The 26,411-nt window shown below is 46.4% G+C and overlaps 1 protein-coding gene across 1 annotated transcript; it reads left to right on the top strand.

Moving 5' to 3' along the window:
- The first annotated feature begins 272 nt into the window (after positions 1 to 272).
- On the top strand, positions 273 to 26,083 carry LOC138652172 (uncharacterized). The gene is made up of 2 exons (XM_069742940.1): positions 273 to 358; positions 25,231 to 26,083. Exons 1-2 carry the CDS (start codon positions 273 to 275, stop codon positions 26,081 to 26,083), a joined length of 939 nt encoding a protein of 312 aa, XP_069599041.1.
- Positions 26,084 to 26,411: the final 328 nt, after the last annotated feature.

A 26,411-nucleotide genomic window follows, 5' to 3' on the forward strand; every position in this document is an offset into this window, starting at 1 on the left:
TCACAATCCTAAAGAGATCATGAGAAGCTCAACAAGAAGACAATATGTCCTTGAGAATCCTTAGACATGGTTGCCAGTAGTTGAAGCCAACTTGATGGCAACTTATTAATTCCTGGTCACAGCACGCCGGGCACTGCTGCATGATATCCTCTATTAACCGAAATGCGTCAGCAAATTTGTACGACGCAATGCAGTGAATGCAGGTGATGGATCCGGGCTATAAATATCTAAAGGCTTTAAGGTGCTCTCGGATTTGATCCCCCCTCGTAATGATGACGAGTCAGGAGGAATGGGACCATGAAGAAAAGTCAGGTGTAATAAATCAGGAATACTCCATGATCCCAGGGGACGCGAGCAGGTGAGAGCTCTGCAGTGAGATAGCGGAATCCAGTTAATGGATCAGAGTGCTCCATACAGGACGTGTGCGCAATGTAGCAGCACTTATCTGCATCAGCAGCACTTGGCTTCCACCAAGGACTGACCTAGGCTGCAGCAAGCCCCGGAGAAGGAGCCACTAAAGAATCAAAGCTGTCAGCAGTCGGAAGGAGAACTCAAGTGACAAGAAGGAAGAAAGCTTTACTGCGCGCAACCTTGAGGAAGAGGACAACGTTGTCTGTTAGGAAGACTCTTCTCGAACACTGCAGGCGGGAGAATATGTAGAATTGAGGTCTCGTTGCCTTCAAGAACCCAAATTTTATCGAGAAGAGTAAAATCCATGGCTAAGGGTGGAGAAGAAAGGTCTGATAGGCGGAGGTCAACGTGTTGGAAAGCCCTTCAACGCTGAGGACTGGGGTGCATGGTCTCCTGGTTTTAGACAATGATTGACTACATGTGCATTAATGGACAACGCTTGGGTATTTCTAACTAGGATACAATATGCCGACCCATTTCAAGTAAAGTAGTGAAGGGGGCTCAACGACGAGTCAGCATAGTGGTCTCTTTTTCACAAGAGAATGGACTCATCAATAGTTAGACTACCACTGATTATCAAGTGGTGAAACATTCTAGTAGGTAAAGTTCAAGCACCAGTGATGATCATCAATTGGTGCCATATCTTAGCAATACTTGTACGTCAATTAATGAAAAAGTGATGTCTTATCCTAGAAACAGTTGGACTGCCATCAATTATAAAGTGGTGCCATATACTAACAATGGTTAGATCACCACCGGTAATTAAGGGGTGCCATATCTAAGCAGTAGTGAGATCTCACAGTTCATAAAGTGATCACATGTCAAAGAAATAATTGGATCCCATTAATCATAAAGAAGTGCCACATCCCACCAATTGTTGGACTTAAACTGATTATAAAGTGGTGCCACCTCCAAGCAATATTTGGACCTCCACTAATCATGAAGTGGTGCCATATCCCAGCAATAGTTGGACCTCCACTAATCATAAAGTGGTGCCACCTCCGAACAATAGTTGGACCCCCACTAATCAGAAAGTGGTGCCATATCCCAGCAATAGGTGGACCTCCACAAATCATGAAGTGGTGCCATATCCCAACAATATTTGGACCTTCACTAATCATGAAGTGGTGCCATATCCCAGCAATATTTGGACCTCCGCTAATCATAAAGTGGTGCCATATCCCAACAATATTTGGACCTCCACTAATCATAAAGTGGTGCCATATCCTAGCAATAGTTGGACCCCCACTAATCATAAAGTGGTGCCATGTCCTGGAACTAGTTGAACCCCCAACAATATAACATTACAGCACATCATAGGTATATACTATCACTATATGATATAGAAATATCCCTTTAATTCTACAGCCGGTAAGTGAGCAAGTTTGACTTTCTCCTTGTCTTCCATAGACTATAATGCAGAGAAGCGGCACACGCAGCCTCCCTTCTATACGATATGACATCCCTATAGCATTTTTAGATTGCTAGCTCTGCAGTCCATCTTATGCATTAAGGCCAGAACTGAATCTCCACCTTTATTTATTTTCAGTTGTCTGCATGGATTCATTTTATAATACATCTTTATCAATGGCAGAGATTCTTTTTCTGGACAGAACTAAATGATGCAAGCCTGAAGCCACCACTAGGGGGAGCCTGACGCATACAGTTAATTTAATGCATTAAATGTATTACGTTTTGTATTAAGCTCTTGAGCTCCCTCTAGTGGAGGCCGGAGCATGACAAAATAATTAATATTTAGCAGGAGATTTGGAACTCTGTGTAGGAAAAACAGATCCCGGCCTAAAATGAAAATATATTATATTACAGCAAGAACAATTTCGACTTAATACTTGTCACAGGTGGACATTAAGAGTAAAACATAGGCTCAAGTGTGTAGAGCATAATGACAAAGTCACCGGCGATCCGTTTCAGGGAGCTAAATTATGGTCTTCAGGGAAACCCTACAATTACGCTGCTGTTTGGATGATTGGACTACTTTCTGCAATCATTAGTGTGCTAAAGACTGTACTTAAAGGGGAAATCACCTCGAATACATGGAGAAAATGATATAGGTAGGTAGGGTTGGTGAGCCGGGTTGGGAGTTGGATGCAATGGGGTCACCTACTTCGTCTACGAGGCACATGGCCAAGGGGTTGTCCTCATGAGACCACCCAAATGTGTGACTATTTGGACAAGGAGATGTCTCTGCAGCCAGATATAAATCATTAATGTACCGATCCATCGGCTGATGTCATAATAGTCCATTCTAGTTGACGGATGTAACGTCATACAATGGGGGGTGGAAGGGTGGAAAGATCTTCGCCTAAATCAATAGTTTCCGATAACATCAGAAGACAACACCATAGATGAGGAGTGACCGCGGAGGACCCAGTAACCCCGCTTAGTAGTTGGGTCATTGTCCTCTATTCCTCAAGTATCGCTGTTAGGAGTGATGGTATAACTATGGGAAGGGAAGGTTCTTACACGTCGGAAACCAAAATATCTTTCAAACAGGATTTTAAAATTTCAGTAAAATTTTTTGCCGATTGTTAATGGCCGTGCACAACATGCGCAGACGTCTCCTACTGAGCAAACAAACTATGTTTTAATCAATTTTAAAGGATATTTCATGAAGTAGGGACACCCCGATCCCGTAGTTGGACCCGTAGAAGGACTGGTTGCAGTGCGAAATGGCCGTCGTCCTCTCTTCTGCACGTGTCCTGCCTACTGGTCCTCCGGTTCTGCTCGATGGAATGAAGGCCAAACAATTAGGCAATCCCCACATGTGTTGCAGATGTCAAACAACCACGGGGACTCGAACATATTTTTCGAGCACACCGTAGACACTCGGTTAGCACACAAGCATGGATAATGCCTTATTCGAGCACGTTTGCCCATCACTAGTGGTGAGGCTTTCAGCAATCGAGTCGTCACCTATCTTGAGGACAACACCTTGAATTAGTAGATAACCAAATTGGGACTACTCAACCAGCAGAACTAGGTGTGAATGATGCCTTATCCTCCTTTAGTTGCATACGTTTGATCACTTTTCATGAGATTTGAAGGGGTAGTTGATGTAGACAATCCTTGTCCATGTGAATTATAAGGTAAGGCTTAGGAACCCCAAAAACATGAGAACTGATTTCTTCCTTTTAATGGCCACTAGGTAATGCTTCCCCTACAATGTAACACCTTGGCAATACTGCTGTCCGTCACCATAACTGTATTATGCTGGAGCTAGCAAGACATGAGATCACAGACCACCTCAGACTCCAACAGACAATGCAGCCAAGTCTGAGTACTCGACCATAGTTGCATTGTGTTAGATCAGCTCCGGCACCCCTCCAACATTTCCCTGCCTCCTCTCAGCAGGGACGCCGGTGTGCTCCTTCACCTGTCCAGTCCCAGTAGTGTCTACTTCCTCCCAGGACCTGCCCATGGCATGCTGGTTTCTTAGTAGCATCATTAGGTCAAGCGAGCGCTCCCTGCCTCTTAAAAGGGCTCGCTTATGGAACGGTCTACAGCCAATGGTTGAGAGACATCATGTATTTAAGGCACCCTCCCCTATTGGGAGGTGTCTTAGCAAATTCAGCCTCTAGTTAGTCACAAGTGAGCCTAGATGTAGGTCCGTGCTCCCTGATCTTTTTTCAGTGCACTCTACCTGTATCTGTTCCTGTCCATCCTCCTGATTCTGAGTCTGTCTGATCTGTCTGAACCTGTTCCTGATTTTGTCCTGTCTTTACCAAGTTCTGATCCTGACCACCTTGTCCCCACCTACACCTCTACCCTTCCCTGTCCAGTGTTACCTACGCCGCTTCTCGGCGTCGTCGCTCCTCCGATCCTCGGTCCGGGCGCCGCGGCCCTCCTCGCTCTGTCCCCGGGTCTCCTCCTGTCCGGCCGACTCTTGCTCCTCATAGCGCCGGATCCTTCTCTGTCGCAGCGCGCCCCCGGCGTTCTACTTCCGGGTCTGCGCGCTCCTGTGCTCCTTCGGCATTTCCGGTGTCTGGGTCCTCGGCTGGTGCGCTCTCTTTGCGCAGGCGCCCTAGCTTTTCTCATGGACGCAGGCGCTGGGTCTCCATGACCTCTTCCTGAGGTCCATAGGTCAGTTTTCGCTATTGTCCAATCCTGTTCTTGCCTCTACTATAAGAGGCAAGCTCTCCGGTTCTCTGGTGCCAGATTGTTTTAGCTCTTTTGCTATTGCCTTTGGCTCTCCCAGGTTTCCCTTGCTTCGTGCTCTCCGTTTTTGTCCGTAGACTCGCCTTCCCTCCGTTCCTGCCCTCTTTTGGTTTTTGCCCCTTTTGTTTGCTGGTCTCTCGCCTTGTTGTTTAACCCTTCTTGTTCTTTTGTTTTGTTCCTTAGCTTCCTCTTCGTCTCAGCTTCCAGTGTTCCGGTTCTTCCAGCCTTCTCCTTCCCATCTTCCTGAGCCGTCCCTTCTGGTATCTTCACCGTGTGTAAGTGACCTCTGGGCCTGCCCCTAGCGGTCCCTGTATAGGGGTCGTTCTCTATCTTAGGTCGCTCGCCCAGGGGTAGGTCTCCCCACGGTCCAGAGGGTCCACTCTAGTTCTTCCCGGATCGCTACATCCAGTCTGAACCTGCACCTGTCCTGTGTTCCAGTACCCTTCTGTTAACCAGCCATGCAGTTTCCATCCTTTAGCTATAGACTTCCTGGCCTTCCTGATGCTCCGAGTCCATCCTTGCTTCCCTGAACCCCTTTGGGGCTCTGGGGTTTGTCCTGGAGTGGTAATTGGCGTCCACCTGGGTTTAAGTCTAACCACACCACCAGGGGCTCTAGTAAAGAACCAGTTAGTTACGCCCCTCCAGGCTCTCCCGAGACTGTGGCCCAGTGGTTCCACAAAGAAGCACGTGATATATTATAATGGAGCTAGTGAAACAGGAGACGTAATCCAGATGACCTAAGACTCCAACAGACATTTCCGCTAAGTCTGAGCTGTCCCATAATGAAGATAAAGAAAGCAAAGATGTATTCCAGACCAACCCAAGCTCCAAAGGACAATGAGCTGAGCTGAATCACAATGAAGCTAGTGACGCAGGAGATGTTCTCCAGACTACTTCTGACTCCAATAGACAGTGCATCTGAGCCTGATTCGGTGACCATAGCTGTATGATAATGGATCTATTGATACAGGAGATTCCAGACCACCTCAGACTCCAACAGACAATGCAGCTGAATCTGAGTCACTCTCCATAGCTGTATGATAATGGATCTAGTGAAACAGGAGATCCAGACCACCTCAGGCTCCAACAGACAATGTAGCTGAGTCTGAGTCACTCTCCATAGCTGTATGATAATGGATCTAATGAAACAGGAGATTCCAGACCACCTCAGACTCCAACAGACAATGCAGCTGAATCTGAGTCACTCTCCATAGCTGTATGATAATGGATCTAGTGAAACAGGAGATCCAGACCACCTCAGGCTCCAACAGACAATGCAGCTGAATCTGAGTCACTCTCCATAGCTGTATGATAATGGATCTAGTGAAACAGGAGATCCAGACCACCTCAGGCTCCAACAGACAATGCAGCTGAATCTGAGTCACTCTCCATAGCTGTATGATAATGGATCTAGTGAAACAAGAGATTCCAGACCACCTCAGGCTCCAATAGACAATGCAGCTGAATCTGAGTCACTCTCCATAGCTGTATGATAATGGATCTAGTGAAACGGGAGATTCCAGACCACCTCAGACTCCAACAGACAATGCCGCTGAATCTGAGTCACTCTCCATAGCTGTATGATAATGGATCTAGTGAAACAGGAGATTCCAGACCACCTCAGGCTCCAACAGACAATGCAGCTGAGTCTGAGTCACTCTCCATAGCTGTATGATGATGGATCTAATGAAACAGGAGATTCCAGACCACCTCAGGCTCCAACAGACAATGCAGCTGAATCTGAGTCACTCTCCATAGCTGTATGATAATGGATCTAATGAAACAGGAGATTCCAGACCACCTCAGACTCCAACAGACAATGCAGCTGAATCTGAGTCACTCTCCATAGCTGTATGATAATGGATCTAGTGAAACAGGAGATTCCAGACCACCTCAGACTCCAACAGACAATGCAGCTGAATCTGAGTCACTCTCCATAGCTGTATGATAATGGATCTAGTGAAACAGGAGATCCAGACCACCTCAGGCTCCAACAGACAATGTAGCTGAGTCTGAGTCACTCTCCATAGCTGTATGATAATGGATCTAATGAAACAGGAGATTCCAGACCACCTCAGACTCCAACAGACAATGCAGCTGAATCTGAGTCACTCTCCATAGCTGTATGATAATGGATCTAGTGAAACAGGAGATCCAGACCACCTCAGGCTCCAACAGACAATGCAGCTGAATCTGAGTCACTCTCCATAGCTGTATGATAATGGATCTAGTGAAACAGGAGATCCAGACCACCTCAGGCTCCAACAGACAATGCAGCTGAATCTGAGTCACTCTCCATAGCTGTATGATAATGGATCTAGTGAAACAAGAGATTCCAGACCACCTCAGGCTCCAATAGACAATGCAGCTGAATCTGAGTCACTCTCCATAGCTGTATGATAATGGATCTAGTGAAACGGGAGATTCCAGACCACCTCAGACTCCAACAGACAATGCCGCTGAATCTGAGTCACTCTCCATAGCTGTATGATAATGGATCTAGTGAAACAGGAGATTCCAGACCACCTCAGGCTCCAACAGACAATGCAGCTGAGTCTGAGTCACTCTCCATAGCTGTATGATGATGGATCTAATGAAACAGGAGATTCCAGACCACCTCAGGCTCCAACAGACAATGCAGCTGAATCTGAGTCACTCTCCATAGCTGTATGATAATGGATCTAGTGAAACAGGAGATTCCAGACCACCTCAGACTCCAACAGACAATGCCGCTGAATCTGAGTCACTCTCCATAGCTGTATGATAATGGATCTAGTGAAACAGGAGATTCCAGACCACCTCAGGCTCCAACAGACAATGCAGCTGAATCTGAGTCACTCTCCATAGCTGTATGATAATGGATCTAGTGAAACAGGAGATTCCAGACCACCTCAGACTCCAACAGACAATGCAGCTGAATCTGAGTCACTCTCCATAGCTGTATGATAATGGATCTAGTGATACAGGAGATTCCAGACCACCTCAGACTCCAACAGACAATGCCGCTGAATCTGAGTCACTCTCCATAGCTGTATGATAATGGATCTAGTGAAACAGGAGATTCCAGACCACCTCAGACTCCAACAGACAATGCAGCTGAATCTGAGTCACTCTCCATAGCTGTATGATAATGGATCTAGTGAAACAGGAGATTCCAGACCACCTCAGACTCCAACAGACAATGCAGCTGAGTCTGAGTCACTCTCCATAGCTGTATGATAATGGATCTAATGAAACAGGAGATTCCAGACCACCATAGATTCCAACAGACAATGCAGCTGAATCTGAGTCACTCTCCGTAGCTGTATGATAATGGATCTAGTGAAACAGGAGATTCCAGACCACCTCAGACTCCAACAGACAATGCCGCTGAATCTGAGTCACTCTGTTGTGAATTCTGTGGCTGAATTCACTCCTGTGGTCACAAGTGGTACTGCAGCTTCTGAGCTTCCTCCCTCAGGTGTTCTGGTGAGCTCGTTAACTGCTTCATTACTTAACTCCGCCTGATGCTGCTATCCTTGCTCCTTGTCAATGTTTCAGTGTTGGATCTGAGCTTCTCCTGATTGTTCCTGTGACCTGCTGCTCTGTATAGCTAAGTGCTTTTTGCTTTTTTGTTGCTTTTTTTTCTGTCCAGCTTGTCTTTTGTTTTGCTGGAAGCTCTGAGACGCAAAGGGTGTACCGCCGTGCCGTTAGTTCGGCACGGTGGGTTTTTTTTGCCCCCTTTGCGTGGTTTTGCTTTAGGGTTTTTTGTAGACTGCAAAGTTCGCTTTACTGTCCTCGCTCTGTCCTAGAATATCGGGCCCCACTTTGCTGAATCTATTTCATCCCTACGTTTTGTCTTTTCATCTTACTCACAGTCATTATATGTGGGGGGCTGCCTTTTCCTTTGGGGAATTTCTCTGGGGCAAGTCAGGCCTATTTTTCTATCTTCAGGCTAGCTAGTTTCTTAGGCTGTGCCGAGTTGCCTAGGTAGTTGTTAGGCGCAATCCACAGCCGCTTTTAGTTGTGTTTAGGATAGGATCAGGTGTGCAGTCTACAGAGTTTCCACGTCTCAGAGCTCGTTCTTTTGTTTTTGGGTATTTGTCAGATCACTGTGTGCGCTCTGATCGCTAAGCACATTGTGTTTCTGGATTGCCTTCATAACACCTGTCATTAGCAAACATAACAGTACAAGGAGCCAAACTAATGATTCTCAATAGAGGGAAAGAAAAAGTTCTGACATCATTTTTTTTTTTTTCTGCTCTGTGTTCACTTTTTTTTTCCCCTAGACATTTGGGTGATTCTGGACACAGGTGTGGACATGGATATTCAGGGTCTGTGCTCTTCAATGGATAATCTCGTTATAAATGTACAAAAAATTCAAGATACTATTGATCAGAAATCTATGTTAGAACCAAGAATTCCTATTCCTGATTTGTTTTTTGGAGATAGAACTAAGTTTCTAAGTTTCAAAAATAATTGTAAGCTATTTCTGGCCTTGAAACCTCATTCTTCTGGTAATCCTATTCAACAGGTTTTGATTATTATTTCTTTTTTGCGCGGCGACCCTCAAGACTGGGCATTTTCTCTTGCGCCAGGAGACCCTGCATTGAGTAGTGTCGATGCGTTTTTCCTGGCGCTTGGATTGCTTTACGATGAGCCTAATTCAGTGGATCAGGCTGAGAAAAATTTGCTGGCTTTGTGCCAGGGTCAGGATGATATAGAAGTATATTGTCAGAAATTTAGGAAATGGTCAGTACTCACTCAGTGGAATGAATCTGCGCTGGCAGCTTTGTTCAGAAAGGGTCTCTCTGAGGCTCTTAAGGATGTCATGGTGGGATTTCCTATGCCTGCTGGTTTGAATGAGTCTTTGTCTTTGGCCATTCAGATCGGTCGATGCTTGCGCGAGCGTAAATCTGTGCACCATTTGGCGGTGCTGCCTGAGGTTAAACCTGAGCCTATGCAGTGCGATAGGACTATGACTAGAGTTGAACGGCAGGAATACAGACGTCTGAATGGTCTGTGTTTCTACTGTGGTGATTCCACTCATGCTATTTCTGATTGTCCTAAGCGCACTAAGCGGTCCGCTAGGTCTGCCGTCATTGGTACTGTACAGTCCAAATTCCTTCTGTCCATTACCTTGATATGCTCTTTGTCGTCGTTTTCTGTCATGGCGTTTGTGGATTCGGGCGCTGCCCTGAATCTGATGGATTTGGATTATGCTAAACGTTGTGGGTTTTTCTTGGAGCCTTTGCGGTGTCCTATTCCATTGAGAGGAATTGATGCTACACCTTTGGCCAAGAATAAACCTCAATACTGGGCCCAGCTGACCATGTGCATGGCTCCTGCACATCAGGAAGTTATTCGCTTTCTGGTGTTGCATAATCTGCATGATGTGGTCGTGTTGGGGTTGCCATGGCTACAAACCCATAATCCAGTATTGGATTGGAACTCTATGTCGGTATCCAGCTGGGGTTGTCAGGGGGTACATGGTGATGTTCCATTTTTGTCGATTTCGTCATCCAGCCCTTCTGAGGTCCCAGAGTTCTTGTCTGATTATCAGGATGTATTTGAAGAGCCCAAGTCCGATGCTCTACCTCCGCATAGGGATTGTGATTGTGCTATCAATTTGATTCCTGGTAGTAAATTCCCTAAAGGTCGATTATTTAATTTATCCGTGCCCGAACACGCCGCTATGCGCAGTTATGTGAAGGAATCCCTGGAGAAGGGACATATTCGCCCATCGTCATCACCACTGGGAGCAGGGTTCTTCTTTGTAGCCAAGAAGGATGGTTCGCTGAGACCGTGTATTGATTACCGCCTTCTTAATAAGATCACTGTTAAATTTCAGTATCCCTTGCCATTGTTATCTGACTTGTTTGCTCGGATTAAGGGGGCTAGTTGGTTCACTAAGATAGATCTTCGTGGTGCGTATAATCTGGTGAGAATCAGGCAAGGAGATGAATGGAAAACTGCATTCAATACGCCCGAGGGTCATTTTGAGTATCTAGTGATGCCGTTCGGACTTGCCAATGCTCCATCTGTGTTTCAGTCTTTTATGCATGACATCTTCCGTGAGTATCTGGATAAATTCCTGATTGTTTACTTGGATGACATTTTGATCTTCTCAGATGATTGGGAGTCTCATGTGAAGCAGGTCAGAATGGTTTTTCAGGTCCTGCGTGCTAACTCTTTGTTTGTGAAGGGATCAAAGTGTCTCTTCGGTGTGCAGAAAGTTTCATTTTTAGGGTTCATCTTTACCCCTTCTACTATCGAGATGGATCCAGTTAAGGTCCAAGCCATCCAGGATTGGATTCAGCCGACATCTCTGAAAAGTCTGCAAAAGTTCCTGGGCTTTGCTAATTTTTATCGTCGCTTCATCTGTAATTTTTCTAGCATTGCCAAACCATTGACCGATTTGACCAAGAAGGGTGCTGATTTGGTTAATTGGTCTTCTGCTGCTGTGGAAGCTTTTCAGGAGTTGAAGCGTCGTTTTTGTTCTGCCCCTGTGTTGTGTCAGCCAGATGTTTCTCTTCCGTTCCAGGTCGAGGTTGATGCTTCTGAGATTGGAGCAGGGGCGGTTTTGTCACAGAGAGGTTCTGATTGCTCAGTGATGAAACCATGTGCTTTCTTTTCCAGGAAGTTTTCGCCCGCTGAGCGTAATTATGATGTGGGCAATCGAGAGTTGCTGGCCATGAAGTGGGCATTCGAGGAGTGGCGTCATTGGCTTGAAGGAGCTAAGCATCGCGTGGTGGTATTGACTGATCATAAGAACTTGACTTATCTCGAGTCTGCCAAGCGCTTGAATCCTAGACAGGCCCGTTGGTCGTTATTTTTTGCCCGCTTCGACTTTGTGATTTCGTACCTTCCGGGCTCTAAAAATGTGAAGGCGGATGCTCTGTCTAGGAGTTTTGTGCCCGACTCTCCGGGTTTATCTGAGCCGGCGGGTATCCTCAAGGAAGGAGTCATTGTGTCTGCCATCTCCCCTGATTTGCGGCGGGTGCTGCAAAAATTTCAGGCGAATAAACCTGATCGTTGTCCAGCAGAGAAACTGTTCGTCCCTGATAGGTGGACTAATAAACTTATCTCTGAACTTCATTGTTCGGTGTTGGCTGGTCATCCTGGAATCTTTGGTACCAGAGAGTTAGTGGCTAGATCCTTCTGGTGGCCATCTCTGTCACGGGATGTACGTACTTTTGTGCAGTCCTGTGGGATTTGTGCTAGGGCTAAGCCCTGCTGTTCTCGTGCCAGTGGGTTGCTTTTGCCCTTGCCGGTCCCAAAGAGGCCTTGGACACATATTTTGATGGATTTCATTTCTGACCTTCCCGTTTCTCAAAAGATGTCAGTCATTTGGGTGGTCTGTGATCGCTTTTCTAAAATGGTCCATCTGGTGCCCTTGGCTAAATTGCCTTCCTCCTCTGATTTGGTACCTTTGTTCTTTCAGCATGTGGTTCGGTTGCATGGCATTCCTGAGAATATTGTTTCTGACAGAGGTTCCCAGTTTGTTTCAAGGTTTTGGCGAGCCTTTTGTGGTAGGATGGGCATTGACCTATCCTTTTCCTCGGCTTTCCATCCTCAGACTAATGGCCAGACCGAACGAACCAATCAGACCTTGGAAACATATCTGAGATGTTTTGTTTCTGCAGACCAGGATGATTGGGTGTCCTTTTTGCCGTTGGCTGAGTTCGCCCTTAATAATCGGGCCAGCTCGGCTACCTTGGTTTCTCCATTTTTTTGCAATTCTGGGTTCCATCCTCGTTTCTCTTCAGGACAGGTTGAGTCTTCGGACTGTCCTGGTGTGGATTCTGTGGTGGATAGGTTGCAGCAGATCTGGACTCAGGTAGTGGACAATTTGATCTTGTCCCAGGAGAAAGCTCAACTTTTCGCTAATCGCAGACGCCGTGTGGGTCCCCGACTTCGTGTTGGGGATCTGGTTTGGTTATCTTCTCGTCATATTCCTATGAAGGTTTCCTCTCCTAAATTTAAACCTCGTTTTATTGGTCCGTATAGGATTTCTGAGGTTCTCAATCCTGTGTCTTTTCGTTTGACCCTCCCAGATTCCTTTTCCATACATAATGTATTCCATAGGTCGTTGTTGCGGAGATACGTGGCACCTATGGTTCCATCTGTTGAGCCTCCTGCCCCTGTTTTGGTGGAGGGGGAATTGGAGTATATTGTGGAGAAGATTTTGGATTCTCGTGTTTCTAGACGGAAACTCCAGTATCTGGTTACATGGAAGGGTTATGCTCAGGAGGATAATTCCTGGGTTTTTGCCTCTGATGTTCATGCTTCCGATCTTGTTCGTGCCTTTCATGCGGCTCATCCTGGTCGGCCTGGGGGCTCTGGTGAGGGTTCGGTGACCCCTCCTCAAGGGGGGGAAACTGTTGTGAATTCTGTGGCTGAATTCACTCCTGTGGTCACAAGTGGTACTGCAGCTTCTGAGCTTCCTCCCTCAGGTGTTCTGGTGAGCTCGTTAACTGCTTCATTACTTAACTCCGCCTGATGCTGCTATCCTTGCTCCTTGTCAATGTTTCAGTGTTGGATCTGAGCTTCTCCTGATTGTTCCTGTGACCTGCTGCTCTGTATAGCTAAGTGCCTTTTGCTTTTTTGTTGCTTTTTTTCTGTCCAGCTTGTCTTTTGTTTTGCTGGAAGCTCTGAGACGCAAAGGGTGTACCGCCGTGCCGTTAGTTCGGCACGGTGGGTTTTTTTTGCCCCCTTTGCGTGGTTTTGCTTTAGGGTTTTTTGTAGACTGCAAAGTTCGCTTTACTGTCCTCGCTCTGTCCTAGAATATCGGGCCCCACTTTGCTGAATCTATTTCATCCCTACGTTTTGTCTTTTCATCTTACTCACAGTCATTATATGTGGGGGGCTGCCTTTTCCTTTGGGGAATTTCTCTGGGGCAAGTCAGGCCTATTTTTCTATCTTCAGGCTAGCTAGTTTCTTAGGCTGTGCCGAGTTGCCTAGGTAGTTGTTAGGCGCAATCCACAGCCGCTTTTAGTTGTGTTTAGGATAGGATCAGGTGTGCAGTCTACAGAGTTTCCACGTCTCAGAGCTCGTTCTTGTATTTTTGGGTATTTGTCAGATCACTGTGTGCGCTCTGATCGCTAAGCACACTGTGTTTCTGGATTGCCTTCATAACACCTGTCATTAGCAAACATAACATCACTCTCCATAGCTGTATGATAATGGATCTAGTGAAACAGGAGATTCCAGACCACCTCAGACTCCAACAGACAATGCCGCTGAATCTGAGTCACTCTCCATAGCTGTATGATAATGAATCTAGTGAAACAGGAGATTCCAGACCACCTCAGACTCCAACAGACAATGCCGCTGAATCTGAGTCACTCTCCATAGCTGTATGATAATGGATCTAGTGAAACAGGAGATTCCAGACCACCTCAGACTCCAACAGACAATGCAGCTGAATCTGAGTCACTCTCCATAGCTGTATGATAATGGATCTAGTGATACAGGAGATTCCAGACCACCTCAGGCTCCAACAGACAATGCCGCTGAATCTGAGTCACTCTCCATAGCTGTATAATAATGGATCTAGTGATACAAGAGACACATTCCAGACCACCATAGATTCCAATAGACAACGCTGCTAAGCTGCAGTCACCAGTGACGGATAAGTACTAGTGATGAGCGATCGTGATCGGGAAGGTGTTATCTGAGCATGCTCGGGTGCTAACCCAGTGTCTTCTGCGTGCTCACAAACCATGTTCGAGTCCCCGCGGCCTCCGAGTGTGTTCGCTCATCACTGATGAGTCCTAATCTGCACTAAAAGGCAGCCATCACTGCAGGAATGGTGCCACATACATACCTAGCAGGGGTCAGCTCGGAAATATTTTGGAGAGCCCTAGACGATTGGGATTTGAGTTTCTTTCAATCACAAGTATCACTCGAGTCTGATATCCGCCGGTCGTTAGTAGCGAGTCATAAAGCGGTAGCGAGTATAAAGCGGTTTATACCTTGTGGGAATAAAAGGACTAGAAATAGGAAAAACCCAATGTGGCTAAACAAAGAAGTAAGACAGGCAATTAACAGTAAAAAGAAAGCATTTGCACTACTAAAGCAGGATGGCACCATTGAAGCTCTAAAAAACTATAGGGAGAAAAATACTTTATCTAAAAAACTAATTAAAGCTGCCAAAAAGGAAACAGAGAAGCACATTGCTAAGGAGAGTAAAACTAATCCCAAACTGTTCTTCAACTATATCAATAGTAAAAGAGTAAAAACTGAAAATGTAGGCCCCTTAAAAAATAGTGAGGAAAGAATGGTTGTAGATGACGAGGAAAAAGCTAACATATTAAACACCTTCTTCTCCACGGTATTCACGGTGGAAAATGAAATGCTAGGTGAAATCCCAAGAAACAATGAAAACCCTATATTAAGGGTCACCAATCTAACCCAAGAAGAGGTGCGAAACCGGCTAAATAAGATTAAAATAGATAAATCTCCGGGTCCGGATGGCATACACCCACGAGTACTAAGAGAACTAAGTAATGTAATAGATAAACCATTATTTCTTATTTTTAGTGACTCTATAGCGACAGGGTCTGTTCCGCAGGACTGGCGCATAGCAAATGTGGTGCCAATATTCAAAAAGGGCTCTAAAAGTGAACCTGGAAATTATAGGCCAGTAAGTCTAACCTCTATTGTTGGTAAAATATTTGAAGGGTTTCTGAGGGATGTTATTCTGGATTATCTCAATGAGAATAACTGTTTAACTCCATATCAGCATGGGTTTATGAGAAATCGCTCCTGTCAAACCAATCTAATCAGTTTTTATGAAGAGGTAAGCTATAGACTGGACCACGGTGAGTCATTGGACGTGGTATATCTCGATTTTTCCAAAGCGTTTGATACCGTGCCGCACAAGAGGTTGGTACACAAAATGAGAATGCTTGGTCTGGGGGAAAATGTGTGTAAATGGGTTAGTAACTGGCTTAGTGATAGAAAGCAGAGGGTGGTTATAAATGGTATAGTCTCTAACTGGGTCGCTGTGACCAGTGGGGTACCGCAGGGGTCAGTATTGGGACCTGTTCTCTTCAACATATTCATTAATGATCTGGTAGAAGGTTTACACAGTAAAATATCGATATTTGCAGATGATACAAAACTATGTAAAGCAGTTAATACAAGAGAAGATAGTATTCTGCTACAGATGGATCTGGATAAGTTGGAAACTTGGGCTGCAAGGTGGCAGATGAGGTTTAACAATGATAAATGTAAGGTTATACACATGGGAAGAAGGAATCAATATCACCATTACACACTGAACGGGAAACCACTGGGTAAATCTGACAGGGAGAAGGACTTGGGGATCCTAGTTAATGATAAACTTACCTGGAGCAGCCAGTGCCAGGCAGCAGCTGCCAAGGCAAACAGGATCATGGGGTGCATTAAAAGAGGTCTGGATACACATGATGAGAGCATTATACTGCCTCTGTACAAATCCCTAGTTAGACCGCACATGGAGTACTGTGTCCAGTTTTGGGCACCGGTGCTCAGGAAGGATATAATGGAACTAGAGAGAGTACAAAGGAGGGCAACAAAATTAATAAAGGGGATGGGAGAACTACAATACCCAGATACATTAGCGAAATTAGGATTATTTAGTCTAGAAAAAAGACGACTGAGGGGCGATCTAATAACCATGTATAAGTATATAAGGGGACAATACAAATATCTCGCTGAGGATCTGTTTATACCAAGGAAGGTGACGGGCACAAGGGGGCATTCTTTGCGTCTGGAGGAGAGAAGGTTTTTCCACCAACATAGAAGAGGATTCTTTACTGTTAGGGCAGTGAGAATCTGGAATTGCTTGCCTGAGGAGGTGGTGATGGCGAACTCAGTCGAGGGGTTCAAGAGAGGCCTGGATGTCTTCCTGGAGCAGAACAATATTGTATCATACAATTATTAGGTTCTGTAGAAGGACGTAGATCTGGGGATTTATTATGATGGAATATAGGCTGAACTGGATGGACAAATGTCTTTTTTCGGCCTTACTAACTATGTTATTATGTTACTATATGTTACTATGTTACTTTCTGTTCTTCTTTTGTGCCGTGGTTATGAGGATTGGATGGGGTCCAGGTAGAGGAATCATTGGTGAGAAGTGTAAATGGGGGGTGTGCGGTATTATTTAAGGCTCGGAGTGACGGCTGAAGGTCACTCTCTAGTACATAATTCCGCACTTGAGCTCTGCACTGACATTTTGCCTAATTGGTCTCCGCAAATGGATTGGGAACATTAGCTGCCATTGATCGAGAACACGAGCTAAACGCTCGGTTTATATACAAAGCTTTGCCCCTCGTTAGATGTAAGAACAATACGAGGGCTTGTACGCAGTTTATTTTAGGTTTTTATTGGTGTTTTGCGCCCGTATTATGTGCTGCTTTGCTATAACATATACATTTATGGTATATATCAGAGCTCACTGGTTTTTAGGGCATTTAGAAGGATCTGATTAGTCTACTCGACTCTGCTGTTCAAAAGGGCTGTCTGCACACTCGTCCCTGCTGTGCCAAAGCGCCTGACTACGTATCCTTGTCTCTGCTTATCCATGCCCTCTACAATACCCATGTATCAGAAATATTTAGTGCTATACAGTACCATATTGTACGATTGGATAATGAAATATCCAGCACCTTCTGTTGTATAATGTACACATAATAATGCCATACAGTGCCTAGTTGCCACCAACGTGCAACCCCTAAACAAAAGATCTATTCAATGCCCTAACTGGCAAAACAGTGCCAAAAAAAACCAAAACATAGTGTCATATAGTGCTCAAATACCAGTGCTAACCAATGGCGCTGTGACATCAAAGTACTTGACTGTCGACTCATCTGTGCAGTTCGGATGGTACTTGTCTGCCATTTTAGTTCCCATGTTGCAGAGTACCGCCTGCACACTTGGCTCTGCTACATAAAGGTGCCTGTCTAGCATCTCAGCTCCTCTTTTACAAGATGCTGTCCTCACACTCGGCTCTGTTGCATCTAAGTACCTCTCTGTCTTCGTCTACTTGACTCTACTGTTCAAAAGCGCTGTCAGGACACTCGGCCCTTCTGTGCCTGTTTAGCATCTCAGCTCCTCTTTTACTTGTCCGCACACTCGGCTCTGCTGCATCCAAGTACCTTTCTGTCTACTCGACTCTACTGTTCAAAAGCGCTGTCAGGACACTCGGCCCTTCTGTGCCTGTCTAGCATCTCAGCTCCTCTTTTACTTGTCCGCACACTCGGCTCTGTTGCATCCAAGTACCTTTCTGTCTACTCGACTCTACTGTTCAAAAGCGCTGTCAGGACACTCGGCCCTTCTGTGCCTGTTTAGCATCTCTGCTCCTCTTTTCCTTGTCTGCACACTCGGCTCTGCTGCATCCAAGTACCTTTCTGTCTACTCGACTCTACTGTTCAAAAGCGCTGTCAGGACACTCGGCCCTTCTGTGCCTGTTTAGCATCTCAGCTCCTCTTTTACTTGTCCGCACACTCGGCTCTGTTGCATCCAAGTACCTTTCTGTCTACTCGACTCTACTGTTCAAAAGCGCTGTCAGGACACTCGGCCCTTCTGTGCCTGTTTAGCATCTCAGCTCCTCTTTTACTTGTCCGCACACTCAGCTCTGTTGCATCCAAGTACCTTTCTGTCTACTCGACTCTACTGTTCAAAAGCGCTGTCAGGACTCTTGGCCCTTCTGTGCCTGTTTAGCATCTCAGCTCCTCTTTTACTTGTCTGCACACTCAGCTCTGTTGCATCCAAGTACCTTTCTGTCTACTCGACTCTACTGTTCAAAAGCGCTGTCAGGACACTCGGCCCTTCTGTGCCTGATTAGCATCTCAGCTCCTCTTTTACTTGTCCGCACACTCGGCTCTGTTGCATCCAAGTACCTTTCTGTCTACTCGACTCTACTGTTCAAAAGCGCTGTCAGGACACTCGGCCCTTCTGTGCCTGTTTAGCATCTCAGCTCCTCTTTTACTTGTCTGCACACTCGGCTCTGTTGCATCCAAGTACCTTTCTGTCTACTCGACTCTACTGTTCAAAAGCGCTGTCAGGACACTCGGCCCTTCTGTGCCTGTTTAGCATCTCAGCTCCTCTTTTACTTGTCTGCACACTCGGCTCTGTTGCATCCAAGTACCTTTCTGTCTACTCGACTCTACTGTTCAAAAGCGCTGTCAGGACACTCGGCCCTTCTGTGCCTGTTTAGCATCTCAGCTCCTCTTTTACTTGTCCGCACACTCGGCTCTGTTGCATCCAAGTACCTTTCTGTCTACTTGACTCTACTGTTCAAAAGCGCTGTCAGGACACTCGGCCCTTCTGTGCCTGTTTAGCATCTCAGCTCCTCTTTTACTTGTCCGCACACTCGGCTCTGTTGCATCCAAGTACCTTTCTGTCTACTTGACTCTACTGTTCAAAAGCGCTGTCAGGACGCTCGGCCCTTCTGTGCCTGTTTAGCATCTCAGCTCCTCTTTTACTTGTCTGCACACTCGGCTCTGCTGCATCCAAGTACCTTTCTGTCTACTCGACTCTACTGTTCAAAAGCGCTGTCAGGACACTCGGCCCTTCTGTGCCTGTTTAGCATCTCAGCTCCTCTTTTACTTGTCTGCACACTCGGCTCTGTTGCATCCAAGTACCTTTCTGTCTACTCGACTCTACTGTTCAAAAGCGCTGTCAGGACACTCGGCCCTTCTGTGCCTGTTTAGCATCTCAGCTCCTCTTTTACTTGTCCGCACACTCGGCTCTGTTGCATCCAAGTACCTTTCTGTCTACTCGACTCTACTGTTCAAAAGCGCTGTCAGGACACTCGGCCCTTCTGTGCCTGTTTAGCATCTCAGCTCCTCTTTTACTTGTCTGCACACTCGGCTCTGCTGCATCCAAGTACCTTTCTGTCTACTCGACTCTACTGTTCAAAAGCGCTGTCAGGACGCTCGGCCCTTCTGTGCCTGTTTAGCATCTCAGCTCCTCTTTTACTTGTCTGCACACTCGGCTCTGCTGCATCCAAGTACCTTTCTGTCTACTCGACTCTACTGTTCAAAAGCGCTGTCAGGACACTCGGCCCTTCTGTGCCTGTTTAGCATCTCAGCTCCTCTTTTACTTGTCTGCACACTCAGCTCTGTTGCATCCAAGTACCTTTCTGTCTACTCGACTCTACTGTTCAAAAGCGCTGTCAGGACTCTTGGCCCTTCTGTGCCTGTTTAGCATCTCAGCTCCTCTTTTACTTGTCTGCACACTCGGCTCTGTTGCATCCAAGTACCTTTCTGTCTACTCGACTCTACTGTTCAAAAGCGCTGTCAGGACACTCGGCCCTTCTGTGCCTGTTTAGCATCTCAGCTCCTCTTTTACTTGTCCGCACACTCGGCTCTGTTGCATCCAAGTACCTTTCTGTCTACTCGACTCTACTGTTCAAAAGCGCTGTCAGGACACTCGGCCCTTCTGTGCCTGTTTAGCATCTCAGCTCCTCTTTTACTTGTCTGCACACTCGGCTCTGTTGCATCCAAGTACCTTTCTGTCTACTCGACTCTACTGTTCAAAAGCGCTGTCAGGACACTCGGCCCTTCTGTGCCTGTTTAGCATCTCAGCTCCTCTTTTACTTGTCCGCACACTCGGCTCTGTTGCATCCAAGTACCTTTCTGTCTACTCGACTCTACTGTTCAAAAGCGCTGTCAGGACTCTTGGCCCTTCTGTGCCTGTTTAGCATCTCAGCTCCTCTTTTACTTGTCTGCACACTCGGCTCTGTTGCATCCAAGTACCTTTCTGTCTACTCGACTCTACTGTTCAAAAGCGCTGTCAGGACACTCGGCCCTTCTGTGCCTGTTTAGCATCTCAGCTCCTCTTTTACTTGTCTGCACACTCGGCTCTGTTGCATCCAAGTACCTTTCTGTCTACTCGACTCTACTGTTCAAAAGCGCTGTCAGGACACTCGGCCCTTCTGTGCCTGTTTAGCATCTCAGCTCCTCTTTTACTTGTCTGCACACTCGGCTCTGTTGCATCCAAGTACCTTTCTGTCTACTCGACTCTACTGTTCAAAAGCGCTGTCAGGACACTCGGCCCTTCTGTGCCTGTTTAGCATCTCAGCTCCTCTTTTACTTGTCTGCACACTCGGCTCTGTTGCATCCAAGTACCTTTCTGTCTACTCGACTCTACTGTTCAAAAGCGCTGTCAGGACACTCGGCCCTTCTGTGCCTGTTTAGCATCTCAGCTCCTCTTTTACTTGTCCGCACACTCGGCTCTGTTGCATCCAAGTACCTTTCTGTCTACTCGACTCTACTGTTCAAAAGCGCTGTCAGGACACTCGGCCCTTCTGTGCCTGTTTAGCATCTCAGCTCCTCTTTTACTTGTCTGCACACTCGGCTCTGTTGCATCCAAGTACCTTTCTGTCTACTCGACTCTACTGTTCAAAAGCGCTGTCAGGACACTCGGCCCTTCTGTGCCTGTTTAGCATCTCAGCTCCTCTTTTACTTGTCTGCACACTCGGCTCTGTTGCATCCAAGTACCTTTCTGTCTACTCGACTCTACTGTTCAAAAGCGCTGTCAGGACACTCGGCCCTTCTGTGCCTGTTTAGCATCTCAGCTCCTCTTTTACTTGTCTGCACACTCGGCTCTGTTGCATCCAAGTACCTTTCTGTCTACTCGACTCTACTGTTCAAAAGCGCTGTCAGGACTCTTGGCCCTTCTGTGCCTGTTTAGCATCTCAGCTCCTCTTTTACTTGTCTGCACACTCGGCTCTGTTGCATCCAAGTACCTTTCTGTCTACTCGACTCTACTGTTCAAAAGCGCTGTCAGGACACTCGGCCCTTCTGTGCCTGTTTAGCATCTCAGCTCCTCTTTTACTTGTCTGCACACTCGGCTCTGTTGCATCCAAGTACCTTTCTGTCTACTCGACTCTACTGTTCAAAAGCGCTGTCAGGACACTCGGCCCTTCTGTGCCTGTTTAGCATCTCAGCTCCTCTTTTACTTGTCTGCACACTCGGCTCTGTTGCATCCAAGTACCTTTCTGTCTACTCGACTCTACTGTTCAAAAGCGCTGTCAGGACACTCGGCCCTTCTGTGCCTGTTTAGCATCTCAGCTCCTCTTTTACTTGTCTGCACACTCGGCTCTGTTGCATCCAAGTACCTTTCTGTCTACTCGACTCTACTGTTCAAAAGCGCTGTCAGGACACTCGGCCCTTCTGTGCCTGTTTAGCATCTCAGCTCCTCTTTTACTTGTCCGCACACTCGGCTCTGTTGCATCCAAGTACCTTTCTGTCTACTCGACTCTACTGTTCAAAAGCGCTGTCAGGACACTCGGCCCTTCTGTGCCTGTTTAGCATCTCAGCTCCTCTTTTACTTGTCTGCACACTCGGCTCTGTTGCATCCAAGTACCTTTCTGTCTACTCGACTCTACTGTTCAAAAGCGCTGTCAGGACACTCGGCCCTTCTGTGCCTGTTTAGCATATCAGCTCCTCTTTTACTTGTCCGCACACTCAGCTCTGCTGCATCCAAGTACCTTTCTGTCTACTCGACTCTACTGTTCAAAAGCGCTGTCAGGACACTCGGCCCTTCTGTGCCTGTTTAGCATCTCAGCTCCTCTTTTACTTGTCTGCACACTCGGCTCTGTTGCATCCAAGTACCTTTCTGTCTACTTGACTCTACTGTTCAAAAGCGCTGTCAGGACACTCGGCCCTTCTGTGCCTGTTTAGCATCTCAGCTCCTCTTTTACTTGTCCGCACACTCGGCTCTGTTGCATCCAAGTACCTTTCTGTCTACTTGACTCTACTGTTCAAAAGCGCTGTCAGGACACTCGGCCCTTCTGTGCCTGTTTAGCATCTCAGCTCCTCTTTTACTTGTCCGCACACTCGGCTCTGCTGCATCCAAGTACCTTTCTGTCTACTTGACTCTACTGTTCAAAAGAGCTGTCAGGACACTCGGCCCTTCTGTGCCTGTTTAGCATATCAGCTCCTCTTTTACTTGTCTGCACACTCGGCTCTGTTGCATCCAAGTACCTTTCTGTCTACTCGACTCTACTGTTCAAAAGAGCTGTCAGGACACTCGGCCCTTCTGTGCCTGTCTAGCATCTCAGCTCCTCTTTTACTTGTCTGCGCACTCGGCTCTGTTGCATCCAAGTACCTTTCTGTCTACTTGACTCTACTGTTCAAAAGCGCTGTCAGGACGCTCGGCCCTTCTGTGCCTGTTTAGCATCTCAGCTCCTCTTTTACTTGTCTGCACACTCGGCTCTGCTGCATCCAAGTACCTTTCTGTCTACTCGACTCTACTGTTCAAAAGCGCTGTCAGGAAACTCGGCCCTTCAGTGCCTAAGTGCCTGACTATGTACCATTAGCTCTGCTTAGCCACCTGCCATCCTGCATATACAGCTCTACCGATCCTCGCTGTTCCATATGTCATCCGACTTATTGAACTCTGCTGCATCGGCGCTTCTGTTCCGTGCTGTTCATTCTGACAATGGCTTAGCAAATCAAGCTCACCAAGAGAGCCCATCACAGACTCCTTGTAATAGAGGGCATCCTAAACTGATAGTTGACCACTTGAAATTACCCTATGGCTCATTTGCAGTCCTATGTAAAACTATCAGACAGCGCCTTTTGAGATTAATAACAAGTTGACAATCCCGGCTCTGATACATCAGTCTTTTCCTTCACTCCATGCCTTATATATCAGTGCTGGTGTCACATTTGTGACATATCCGTTTAGCATTTGTATATATTTACACTGCACAATGAACGACAAGAGCGTTCTACGCCAGGGTTAACCTCCAACGCAGCCACCAGGGGGCACTGTGGTCACATCCACCCAAAGCTGACTCCATCATACACAATCTAGGGGTTTCCATCGCGAGGCCCCTCTGGCCTAAACCCCAGCAGCACATGACTGGCGCTTAAATCTATTTATTACCAAATGAGATAACTACAGGAAAAAAAATAAAAAAAAATAAACATTTTTTTTCCCGATATCTCAATTTAAAGACTGCATAAAATTACTGTCTGCATATTCGCGAGCGAGCTCCGCAGAGTGCAAATAGGTCAGCGGTAATTGCACACAACTTCTAAATGTGTTTCATTATTCACCACTTGTGTTTTTCTTTTAAAGGATAGAAAATGTTAATAAGCGCACAAACGACCTTACATACGGGATGGGATGGAGGGCTTTGGTTGTAGGGTTAGATGTGAGGTCCCCAAACTTTGTAAGGTTCAACCAGATCTCTGATGCTAACGTCACTAATGCATATGGCATCGTACGCCCGTCTGACCCTGGTGAAGGAAACGACGGGAAGTCCACTTACGGCAACTTCAAACCTTCACTGGATCCTCAGCTACGGACTTAGTTTACTCCATGTTACACTATATTGAGAAAAGTATGTGCCTCCGCCACATAGATCTACAGGAGCTTTTCTGATCTCCCATTCTACAGTATATCCATAGACATTAATATGGAGTCAACCTTCTGAAGATGTAACAACTCCAGCTCTTCTGGGTGTCACGCTGCTGCAATGCAGGTAGGTGCAAGCTCCCCTAGATGGCTAAAGAGTGGAAAGGAGGCTCTGCCTAGACGAAGCAGGCCTGTCATGCAGCAGCGAAGCTACCACTAGGTGACAACAAGAAAGTAAAATAGATATAGTCAGTAGCGCAGCACCAATGGAATAGACAAAACACAGAGTCAGAGACAAGCCAAAAGGTCAATAACAGCCAGGAGTGGATAAGTCAAAGACAGAAGCAGGTCAGGATAGAAGCTGAGTCAAAACCAGGGAGTAAACACATAAAAGGGAAATACTGAGTCAAGACCGGGATAGGGGAAACAGAGACACAGGTTCAGGCAGCTAACGCAGCAGGACAAATCAGGATATACCAGAGTCAGCTACACGTGCCGTAGGCAGAACTATAACTGACATGGTCTGCAGGACACAGAGGGGATAAATAGCACAACCTGAAACCAGACTGAGGCTGAAAAAAGTTAACCCCTAGAGATGATCAGACCGGGAAAAGGGAAGACAGGACTCAAAATCCGGTCTGGATCATGACACTGGGAAGTCCTGCTACAAGATTGTGGAGGCATCTGCTTGAATATTTGACCATTCATCCAAAAGATCATTTGTGAGGTCAGACCCTGATGTTGGGGGAGAGGCCGAGCTCACAATCACCTTTCTAATTTCTGTATGGGGTGGAGGTCCGAGTTTTGTGCGGCCGGTCCTGTTCTTCCGCCAAACTCACCTTCCATGTCTGTATGGAGCTTGTGCACTGGGCACAGTCATGGGGGGCAGATAAGGGTCTTCTCCAAACTGTTCCTACAAAGCTGAAGATACAATTGTCTACAATGTCTGGTATGTGAGAACTAATGGACTGAGAGAAAGATTCCTGGAAACCAACCCCAAATTATTATCTAACCTCCACCAAACTGTACAGCAGGCACAATGCAGTCAGGGGGTAACATCCTCCTGGAATCCGCAAACCCAGACTCCTCCATCAGACACCAAATAGAGAAGTGCGATCCACCACTGCACAGAACATGTCTCCTCCAGAGCCCAGTGGTGGCGGCTTTATACCACTCCATTTCACTCTTGGCGTTGTGCTTAGTGATGTACGGCTGCATGCAGCTGCTTGGCCATGAAGCTCCCGGCGGGGGCGCAGTGTTTGTGCTGATGTTATAACAGAGGAGGTCTGGACTCTGCAGTTATGGAGTCAGCAGATCAGTAGTGACTTATCTATCTTCTCCTTCTCTTCCTTCTCCTATTTCTTCTTCTCCTACATCTTCTCCTCCTGCTCTTTCTCCTACTTCTCCTCCTCCTTCTTCTCCTACTTCTTCTCCTTCTCCTTATCCTCCTACTTATTCTTCTCCTCCTTGTCCTCCTCCTGCTCCTCCTACTTATCCTTTTTCTTCTCCTTCTCCTACTTCTTCTCCTTCTCCTTATCCTACTAATTATCCTTTTTCTCCTTCTCCTTCTCCTCCTCCTTCTTCTCCTACTTCTCCTCCTCCTTCTTCTCCTACTACTTCTCCTTCTCCTTATCCTCCAACTTATCCTTCTTCTTCTCCTCCTTGTCCTCCTCCTGCTTCTCCTCCTTATTCTCTATCTTCGCCTCCTTCTTTTCCTCCTTCTCTTCATCCTCCTTCTCCTCCTACTTCTCCTCCTTTTCCCCCTCCTTCTTCTTCTCCTTCTCCTCCTTCTAGTTCTCATCCTCTTAATTATCCTACTTCTTCTCCTACTTATTTTCCTCCTTCTCCTCCTCCTTCTTCTCCTCATCCTTTTCCTGCTACTTCGTCTCCTCCTTGTCCTTCTCTTTCTCCTCCTACTTATCCTTCTTCTCCTCCTTCTAGTTCTCATCCTCTTAATTATCCTACTTCTTCTCCTACTTATTTTCCTCCTTCTCCTCCTCCTTCTTCTCCTCATCCTTTTCCTGCTACTTCGTCTCCTTCTTGCCCTTCTCTTTCTCCTCCTACTTACCGTTTTTCTTCTCCTCCTTCTCAGCCTTCTTCTCCCCCTAATTCTCCTGCTCCTCCTCCCTTTGATCCCTTTTTTCATCATTAGAATTAAAACTGAAAAATCATCTCAGCGAGTCTCAGATCGTCAGCTATGTCTCCTCCTCTTCCTCTGTGCTGTCTTGTGTTTGGCTGTAAGACAACTGACTGCAGCAGGAGCCTCTCCCCTCCACTCTGTATAAATATTGTCGCATCCCATCCACTTGTTTGTAAACATAACAGATCAGAAAGACATTAACCCTTGTGTTTTCTGCAGGGTCAATACAGAACTGGTTCAAGGATCATCCTACAGTTTTTCTTAAAATTTAACATTAATTTCTAGATTTAGTGACGATTCTTTATTCCACTTCCTTCATTTTTGTTGTTTATTATTTTTC

Source organism: Ranitomeya imitator, chromosome 10 (assembly GCF_032444005.1).
Source record: "Ranitomeya imitator isolate aRanImi1 chromosome 10, aRanImi1.pri, whole genome shotgun sequence".
Taxonomy (NCBI): domain Eukaryota; kingdom Metazoa; phylum Chordata; class Amphibia; order Anura; family Dendrobatidae; genus Ranitomeya; species Ranitomeya imitator.

What these genes read in the sequence shown, in the direction of transcription:
- LOC138652172 (XM_069742940.1), top strand. Translation starts at nt 273, where the DNA reads ATGACGAGTCAGGAGGAATGGGACCATGAAGAAAAGTCAGGTGTAATA. An exon ending in ATCCCAGGGGACGCGAGCAG is followed by an intron (nt 359 to 25,230) that starts GTGAGAGCTCTG and finishes TGGACTCTGCAG; the next exon opens with TTATGGAGTCAGCAGATCAG.